Source organism: Nannospalax galili, unplaced genomic scaffold (genome assembly GCF_000622305.1).
Source record: "Nannospalax galili isolate Female #2095 unplaced genomic scaffold, S.galili_v1.0 scaffold326, whole genome shotgun sequence".
Classification (NCBI taxonomy): Eukaryota; Metazoa; Chordata; class Mammalia; order Rodentia; family Spalacidae; genus Nannospalax; species Nannospalax galili.
Window position 1 is genome coordinate 464,537 of NW_008354421.1, and position 10,061 is coordinate 474,597.

Sequence of the window (10,061 nt, forward strand, 5' to 3'; positions counted from 1 at the left end):
TTTTTTGCTTTCTTTCCCTAAATAGGTGTCTGTTATGTCTGTTACAGTTGTCTGTCATGTTTAATCAAACACATCAAATTTATAATGCAAATAAAAATATGTTGAACATAGTAAATACCTTCACAAATCCTGAGCTTTAGCTGAAACATAATTTTGAAGCAAAGGTGTTCTCCCTGACAGAATAGTTTCATAGCCAACATGCTCAGTTTTCTTCCCTGGTAGCTAAAGAGGCTTTTAATAGATGTTAAACTCTTTAATGATGAAATTAACAGACACAATCTATGTTTGTCATTATATCATTTTAATTTCTCATGAGAAGAGAAAAAGTGAATGCAAGGGTCCGTAAGTTTAGTACAGAGCAGCTAAGCAGATTGTGATGTTAACTTTACAGAAAATGTGAAGCTGTTCTTTGCTTTTTCCAGATGTCACCTCTAGGTCAGACATTACAGTTTTAAAATGACATAACACGACCTAATGAATAATTTGTATTCTAACTTCATGAACTTCAATTGCAAAGTAACACAGAATTTCCCAGCATAAAAGCCAGATCTAAGTAATTTACATTTTTGCCATGTTCAAAAGGAAAAGATAAAGGAGCACATGCCATCTGGAGGATTTAAATGAACAGTAACCCTGCGAGGGGCAGTTATAGTCCCTGAGCCACCTGCTTGTGGAAAATGCTTAGTCACTTCTGGAGATCACCAGCTCTTCTCTGTGTACACTGTTTACTTTACAAAGCACAATACCACACGACAAGAAGAAGTTGTGTTGAAGGGGACTGTCTCATAGTGTGGATTTTCAAGTCATTTGTTAACCAGTGCCTACGAAAGAATTTTGGTGTTTATATGGTCCTTCTATGAGTATGATTTGTACAAAGAACTAAAGCCATTTCAAACATTTTAAATCTTAAGATCTTGAAGAAATAAAGTACAGATTTGCTTCGTGACATAAGTGACATGTTATGACTGGTCCAGCATGAACTGTTTGGATTCCACATATGTTCTGAAATGCACTCACTCTGTAAAAACGTGTTCTATACATGTACAGAGAGATACTCATGTTTCTTCTGTTGTTACCATCTATCCTTGACTTTATCACACTGGTATAAGCAGTGAAGATTTACATACAACAGTCTTTGATTGAGTAATTCAATGGAACACAAAGTTTCAAAGCTCATTTTTGATGAATATTTTAGGGACTTTCTCCTTGGGTCTTATTTTCTTCAACTGAAATAAAATTTTTGGAGGCTTTTTTTTTTTTTTTTTTTTTTTTTGTCGTTTTGAGACAGTGTCTCCCTGTAGCCCCAGCTGTCCTGGAACTCGATGTAGACCAGGCTGGCCTTGATCTCAGAGATCTGCGTGCCTCTGCCTCCTGGGAATAAAGGCGTTTGCCACCACACCCGGCCTGGAGGCTATTTTTTAAATCATTTCAACATTTGTAATATTTCCTTTTATTTTCCCAAGTGAAGGTAAATTAGTCCGGGCATGAGATTGTGAATGAAAAATTTTCTCAGTCCCCTGAAATGTTCTTTCTTATGAAGTGTTCATTATCTCCAAAGTGTTCAGGAACTCAGTATGGAGCACCTTCAGGGGTGAGGATGGAAAGACTTCTGCACTCAGTTCAGCTAAGCCTGCAAAAGTGGTGAATAAATGGGGCTTATCTTCTTGAATCCACAGGGACTCAATTCTACTTCTACAGGTGGATAATTTAAATGTTTTAAAGAAACATTGTGAAGAAAACATCATGTTTGTGTCTTTAAATTATTCAGATTTTTTAAAACTTTTCTTTTGGTATGTAGAACTCAGCTTTAAAAAAAAAAAACCTGAAGCTAGAAAATGGAAAGTAAACCTATTATGTGCATAGAGGGGTGAAATATGATTCCTTTCACATTCAAGATGGAAAAACACCCCACAACCCTCTTAGGAGAAAAAGATTATACAGTTCCTAGCCACAAGGTTTCAAAATATTCCACTCCTTTGGACTCTCAGTGATCAATAGCTCTGAAAGCTTATGCAAAAGCTTGCAGGGATCACAAAGGAACTGTGTGTGAAAGAGAAAGGTAAACAATTTTGAATGTGTAAAAAGTAAATATATGTGATTTAAATAAGATGCTAAAGGAAAACAACGGATCTGCAATTGGACTGAATTATGTTCCAAGAAAGAGCCTATTTGTCATAAACTTCAGAGTGTAGGAACTGTAGTAATACAGAGAGCTCTACCTTTTGAAGCAAATTAGCAGCAAATCAAAACAGTGAAATGATATTAGGAAGAGACTTATGGTCATTTTTCCAAGACTAAACATTAGCCATCATTGGGAGAGGAAGAAATGCAAAGGAAATGTTTTATCTTATCTGGATACAGAAAACTTATCTTTCCTGATAATCCACCTCCAACCTTATAGCAAAATTTGGTGTTCTACAAGGATACCATTTCAAGCTCACCACTTGATCTACTGGATACACTGACTTTTTAATCAAATCCTCTCATTTTGAACTGTTTATATATGTTTATATATGTTGTCTTTAACACGGTAAATTTTTCATACTAAATAATGCAAATGTGTTTACTAGCACTTTTTACATCCTTTGAAATGTGGATATTTAAGAAAATGGTTTTGGAGACTGGAGAGATGGCTCAGCGATAAAGAGCACTGGCTGTTCTTGTAGAGGACCCTGGTCCAGTTCCCAGCACCCACATGACAGCTAACAACCATCTATAACTCCAGTTCCAGGGACTCTGATGCCCTCTTCTGTCCTCCATTGGCATTGCACTTACCTACATACAGGCAAAACACTCATATACATAAAAAAATAAATAAAATATATGGTTCTGATCTACATTGGAAAAACTTAAAATAAAATATCTAACAGGTAATTTTCATAAGAACAAAATGTTTTTTTACCAGTTTCACCTTCCTTCTGTTCCTTGTTGCTCCCTCCATCCTTCCCTACTTTTTCCAGAGAGTGTATAATAATCGGTTCAAAATTTTTAATGGTTTATCTGTCTTTCTTATAACAGCTCTTTTCTTTCTCCTTTACACATCTGAACCTGTTCTGTTCAACTTTTACAGTTACAGTGATTAGATGATCCACTTAATGCAAAGTGTTTTGCTGAATTAATTCAGACCTCTTGTTTGAAATGGATGCTCTTCCTTGCTACTGGAAACTATTCTAACAACAGACAACCTTCAAGTTAGCGCGTTCTCACGACATATTGAGCTCATGTTTATGCTAAGTGCTGTATCGAAAAACTAAAATTCTCCTATCACTTCTCACATGTCATTTTAGCTGACATTAAAAACTGAAGATGACCAGCCAGATAAATATCTAATGCCTACAGCATTATGTTGTTTGTTTTCCAAGTAATCTTAGTATGAGGTAGGTGTGCGTGCCTGCATTTTTTCTATGTACTGAACACCTCCAAAATACAATGGTTGAAAGAAAAAAAAAACATTTTTTTGTAAGAATGACAAACTTCAAAACCTTCTTTGCTGAATGCAAGGCAGATAGAGTAGCCTGAATATGAACAAGTTTAAAATAGCCCCATGATTATTCTAAACATGCACACATGTAAAATACCCCATGGTTAGCCTAAACATGCACAGGTCTAAAATACCCCCATGGTTAGCCTAAACATGCAGAGGTCTAAAATACCCTCAGGGGCTGTCTCAATCTGTTTTTCCCCCTAGCCACAATACAACTATATCTTCATTTAAAAATGACAATATTATGTATGACCTTCCTGTGTCTCAGTTTCCTGGTTTTTAAGTTCCTACTGCAGTCAGCTGTAGAAGACAAGTGATTTAAAATCCTACAGCTATGTTAAGTTTTTTGTTTGCTTGTTTTTGGTCAGGAATGACATTAGCTAACTACAAAGTCTTCATCTGGAAAATGGAAACACATACTTCGTTGGTTTTCAGTAAACAGTGTTAAGACTAATGAATGTTTCCAGTTACTGTTGAGGATTCAAGATAGAGCTACACAGAAATAATGAAAAATTTAAAAATTATTTTCTGATTTTTAATGAAAAATATTTTTTTAATATCTGACAAGGACAGGTAAGTTTCTTCTTTTTAAGATTCTTGATGAAAACAATAAAAACTAGAGTATGCATCTCAAGCTTTACTAGAGCAAATAACTAGACATCCCAAATTTTGAAATGTAATTTATTTTATTTTATGCCCGGACTAATATTCTCATTTCATAGAATCCGTAAAGATTATCATGTAGTTGTTATGCAAAAGAAATTGAACAAAATAAAAATAAATCCTACAAGGGGGACCTTAATGAGATGCAAACCCCTCCCCCATCCCCAAATACTGTGGGGTGGAAGCAAAGCAGGCAGTCAGTATATGAATAAAAGAAACGAGCATGGCGTGGTGGACTTTTCCTTCTGGAACATTCTCTCAATACGTGACTTTTGTACTTTGCGTGCCTTCCATTTGGCTGGTGTGAGGTGGTACCTGAGCGAACGGCTGTTCTTCCACTGGAGCCTGCTCCACAATAAATTCCGATGAAATGATAGCATGTGATCATTGTGGTAAGAGCAGTTAATAACTGGTTAAGCGGCATTTCCTTCAATTCCTCACCCCAAAGAAGTCTGTCCCAACCCAAGCCCTTCCTCCTCAAATCCCTCTCTCGTGCCCCCAGCCAGCGTCGAGATCCTACAACTGGACTGCCTTCTTAGCACCAAGCCATCTGATCCAGCGAAGCCTGAGCGCAGCCGATGGGGGGAGAGGCACACTGGGAAAGAGCAGAGGGTCCGTGCGGTCCGCCTGGCGCACGCGGCGGGTGCGTCCCTGGCCTCGCCCTGGAGGGCAGGTGCGGAGCCCCGGCGCGCATAGAGTTAAAGGCATCATCGCAGCCATTAGAGGGAAAGTTGGGCGCCGCGCGAGCCCAGTCCGCACCGCCCCGCGCCCGCTGCACTCGCCGCGGCTCGCTCGGCGTGGGGAGGGCGGCGAGCACGCAAGCCAAGCGGGCTGACGTGGGACGAGCTGCCAGGTAGCGGAAGCAGCCAGCCGGCGGCCGAGACACTTCGCGGCGTGTCAGCCGTGTCTGTGACCGAAGCCCCCGGATCCGAGCCCGCCGGGCGGTACCTCCGCGAGTCGCAGTCCCTGGTGCCCAGCCTGTCTCCGCCGCGAGCGGCAGGATGCGTACAGTGTCGCGCCGGGGGCTCTGAGACCAGCCTCGGACTCGCTTGCGGTTCTTTCTTTCCAGGCTTTTGGGCTGTTGGCTACACGGATGTGCCCCCCTCCTTTGGCATGATGGGGATCTTTTTGGCGTCTGTGGGATTTCTGTTCTTTTCTGTGTTATATGTACAGCAAGGGCTTTCTTCTCAAGGTAAGTCTGTGCTCTCTAGCAAATACACAGTTGCTCGTGGTTTGTGTGGTGGTGCTGTGTATGTATTCTTTGCCAACCCGAAGAATGGACCGGCAGGAGAGTGGCTCCTACCAAGTAACAGTGGGTTTAGACTGTATGAATAGTGTTCTGTTTGGCTTTTCTTTAAAGTTCATTAAATCATAAAAAGGCTATGTTTCAAAGAATATCTAGGTGACGCCTGCTTGGTTAAGGGTTGAGTTCCTCAGTGTGCACAAACACAGGTGTGTGTGTGTGTGTGTGTGTGTGCGTGCGTGTGTGTGTGTGTGCTCTTTCTCTTGCTCGCTTGTTCTGTGCATGAACAAGGTAACCTCTCATGCATACAAAATCATCACAAGCACAGAGCTGGTGGTTGGGGGCGCTTCACATTGCCAGTACTCCTTATAGCAGAGGTTGTGTGACTTGGTTAGCTTGTGTGTTTATCAGAGGACCCACAAAGACGTACAGTGCATCATAAACAGCAAGCAGCTGGCTGGGCCCAGCTGTTCAGGACTTTCCAGGTTGCAGTGGTCGCTTCAGCACCTTGAACAGATCACATTTCTCCCTTGGAAAGGGTGCATCACTTCTACAAGCCTGAGTGCCCTGCTTCTCCGGACAGTTTGAGCATAGAAGTCCCTCTCTGATAGACTCCCTCCTTAATAGTAGCCATTTCCTTTAAACAGAAACAATTCCATTTCATGAGTGATCAATTGGGAATTTCATAAGATACTGAAAAAAGACTCCAAGAGAGGCTATCTTTAAGAAGCAAGGTAAAAGTGCACCCTCTGTAAATCCCTTCTGTCATCCCTTCAGACCCCCCTCCCCATCCACACACACACCTCCTAAAGGTGCTTTGTGACTGTGCCCTTCCCTCAGCTGCAAATCTAAGACTCCTTTTAGGGAGTCTTTAGAGAGCTCTTTGCAAAGTACCCCTAGTCAAGCTAAGAACAATCATCTTGTTAACAACGTAGAAGATTCATTCCATGTTCAAGAAATGCCTTTAGGGAAGAAGGGCGCATTTTGTTTTTGTGACTTTCACATAGGTATATTAATCCTAAAAGCTGGAGTGTCAAGGTTAGTAATAATAATAATAAAAAAAACTGGACAGAATCTCTGTAGTGACTTTCAAATAATCTTTAATTTGAATTAAACATGGATGTATGATTTTATATCCCTCGATGTGTGGCAATTTATAATGGCTTGAAGGGTCGCAATTTATAATGGCTTGAAGGGAACAAGTGTGAAGGTTAATTTGGTAAAAAGGAAATATACCCATCTTAAGGAGTGTGCAACTTGTTTCACTGCTGTGGGCTTCAGAACACAGTTATGAACCACTGTTTTGATGGGTCAAGAACATACATTTTGACATAGTTATGATCCAGTTCTAAAATGAAACATCCAGTTAGTCATGGATTGTTTAGAAACTTAAGAAACAAGAGGCTTCCTCATACATCAACCTGACAGATGGTTTAAATTGCACCTCTCTGAATCTCTCAGTAAGTTTTAGGGGATACTGCAATCTGAAAAAAGATGTTTGGATCTAACTGGGCAGCTTGGCTAGCAGAAAGAGCTCTTGGCAAGCTCATTAACCTTTCCATTATCTGGACTCAATCAACAACAAAGTGATTTAGGCATGATACCAAAAACAAGAAAGGCAGAAGCAAGAGGGGGATGGGGAGCCCTGCAGACAATCACTGAGCTGATGTTATTGCTGTGGGTTTGCTTTTTTCTTTCTTTCTTTCTTTCTTTCTTTCTTTCTTTCTTTCTTTCTTTCTTTCTTTCTTTCTTGTCACAGCAAAAAGGATAACAACAAAAACCAAAACAAAATCAAACACTGCATTATATTCTCCAGGAAACAGATACTGACAAGGAGGATGTAGATATACCAAAACGATGCATTTTATCTTGCAGCAAAATTTACTGAGTTTCCGCGGAACGTGACTGCAACCGAGGGTCAAAATGTGGAGATGTCCTGCGCTTTCCAAAGCGGCTCCACCTCAGTGTACCTAGAGATCCAGTGGTGGTTCCTGCGGGGACCAGAGGACCTGGAGCCAGGGGCTGAGGCAGCTGGCGCTCAGGTAGCCATGGCTTGTAGTCCACAGAAACCCTTCATCTGCCTCACTCTCCTAGTTCTTTGCATGTCCAACTAGGGGCCACAGCCCAGAGGGTACCCTCTGGGGTCAGTGGGAGTGAGCAAGCCTGAATTTGTCCTGGAGATAGAAACTTAAAACCACCAAGGCAGTCATACTAGTAGGTCTTTCCAGGTTTAGACTGGGACTCAGTTGCTGTTAGTATTAGGTATTATGGAAATTACGCACAATGGTGCTGATAGTCCCATATCGTCCGCCTTCCCTTTTCCAGACTGTGAGGGCGAGAGAAGTCCCCCCCCCCCCATCATCTCTATTTCCTTATATGCTAGTTCTCACATTAACCTTAGAAAGAGGCAGAAAGGAGGTTGAAAAGGGGGCGGGGGAGGAATAGAGGGAGGAAAGGAATGCGAAGGTTTGAGTAGACAGGGGAGAGGCGAGGTGGGGGGGGCATGAGAAGGTGAGGGGAAGGAAATGTAGAGAAGCTAAGAGAGTGGGGGTCAGAGGGGAAAAGGAAGTGAAAAGAGAACTCGGACTTGAGGAAGAGAGGAAGAAAAGGCCATTAGAAGAGAGACTGGAGACTGGTCTGCAGTGAAGGCAAAGATGCAGAATTCCTTCGGAAAACTTCCAGCCACACTCCGGGCCTCGCCCACCTTTGCGTCTTGCCCCTGCCCTTCCCGGAACCCGCAAGCCAGATGGACTAAACCCTGAGAAAGACTCCGCTGAGCCCAGGCATTGAACCCGGCCAGCCTTGGGGAGCACAGCCTGCGGGGTCCGGGAACAGCCGGGACCATGGGGACTATCTGGGGCCGCGCGGGAACCACAGGGACCGCTGGGAGCCGCTCGGCAGGCGTGGAGACAGTGGGGACAGCGGGGATGCTCCTTGCCAATAGGGAACCACAGGGATGCTCTGGGTCAGCGTGTAGGCAGCGGGGACCTCAGGGATGCTCCGCGGACCACGGGCAGGGGCAGCGGAGACAGCAGAGGTGTTTTAAGGCAGCGCGGAGGCAGTGGGGAACACTGGGATATCCTGGGGAGGGACCGGGGAGGCAGTCCCGTCGGGCTTTGGGGCTGGAGGAATTCAAGGCCTCGCTCGTTCTCCGATCCCTTAAATCGAGTTGGCTAAAATGATTCAACACAACAAAGGCTGGGATCTCCCCAGCAGTTGCGCCTACTAGGTCATGCTTCACCAGGAATTCGAGGACACAGCCGAGGCTCAGCGTTTGCATCCTTTGTCCCACAGGTGGCGCTCCTACCCGACAGAGACCCGGACAACGACGGGACCAAGATTAGTGTGAGTGTCGCAGGGATAAGCCACAGGGGCCTCACACCTTAGAAAGCTGCCAGACAGGCCCAAGGGGACCTTAGTAGTAAACGGATTTTAGATTTTAAAAACCTTTTAATTTGTTGTTCCTGAAAAGGTAATTTTGCAAACTGAGAATGACAAGCAATTGTATTTTTCCTCACTAGGTACGTAAAAATTGAGCCCAAATATTACAGTCCATAAACAAAACTGCATGTTTTAATCATGTAAGTAATTTAAAATTAGCTCCTGAAGAATAATTTTGCTAGCCAACAAGATTATGATACTGTTTTTCTTATTCTTTGTCACAGTTCCATAAAATTAAGAGTGAAGGTCTGCCATATCAATACTCATTCAAAATAATGGAAGTGCTTATTCTTAATAGAAAGCAAACTCTTCCCAGGAAGAAAAGTATTAAAGCATCCAATACAATTTTGAAATGGAATGAAGCAATGTGATTCAATTTGGATTGTCATTCAAAATTCAGATAAAGTATTTCTAAATCTAGTATTTAAAATGACAGAAATATAAAACCAAAGTTCATATGAATCTAAACCTGCTGTTAGGGCAGACGGACCTACTGAAAATATGAAAATGTTCCTTACAGTAATTGTGTATAACATGAGGAAGATATGAAAATCTCTTTTTTACTATACTATGAAGCTATGTAGTTACCTTATGCTAATAATCTTGCTTTACTTGATAAATAGCAAACAAGTTTTGGCTACTAGAAACCACATGATTACATAAAATCAAACAGGAAAACCTGTTGACTGTGAATAGCTGATTATTTGTCTTTAGAAATCTAAAAATCTAATGATATACAATATAAACAAATGTAGCTAATGCTTTGCATTTAGGTGTTTACAATAACATAATGACATCTAAGACTGGGGTTACATCCTAACATAAAGTGTATCTTTCACAAAATCAGAATAACATGAAAAATATACAAACCAGAAACTCCATTGTATACATCACTGGCCTTTAAAGATTATTTCAACTGCCATTGTTCTTTTTTAATCAGTTTTTGAGAATTCCACACGAGTTCTGTCTTTGCATCATGTCCATCCCTCACAGTCCCCTACCAACTCTCCCATGCCCCCCAACTCCCTCTCATTCTCGTGTACTCTTCTGTGATTATTATTGTTACACACACACACACACACACACACACACACACACACACAGAGCTATATGAGACACTGAGCCCATTTAGTGGTGCTCATGTGTACATGTATTATAGGCTGACCACTTGGGATTAGATAACTTCTCAGGGAGCTTGTCCCTGGAGAAAACTAATTCTTCCTGTCTTAG

At 41.9% G+C, this 10,061-nt stretch overlaps 1 protein-coding gene across 2 annotated transcripts in view; it reads left to right on the plus strand.

Annotated features, from left to right (window-relative positions):
* The first annotated feature begins 4,937 nt into the window (after nt 1-4,937).
* The window catches only part of Vstm2a (V-set and transmembrane domain containing 2A), a 29,372-nt gene continuing 24,248 nt past the window's right edge, over nt 4,938-10,061 (plus strand). The window contains exons 1-3 of one of the 2 annotated variants that reach the window (XM_008851638.1): nt 4,938-5,339; nt 7,266-7,432; nt 8,685-8,735. In XM_008851638.1, the coding sequence (XP_008849860.1) occupies nt 5,261-5,339; nt 7,266-7,432; nt 8,685-8,735 (297 nt within the window). In that variant the 5' untranslated portion in view covers nt 4,938-5,260. The remainder of the gene's footprint in view (nt 5,340-7,265; nt 7,433-8,684; nt 8,736-10,061) is intronic. The other variant, XM_008851637.2, reaches the window with a different exon arrangement.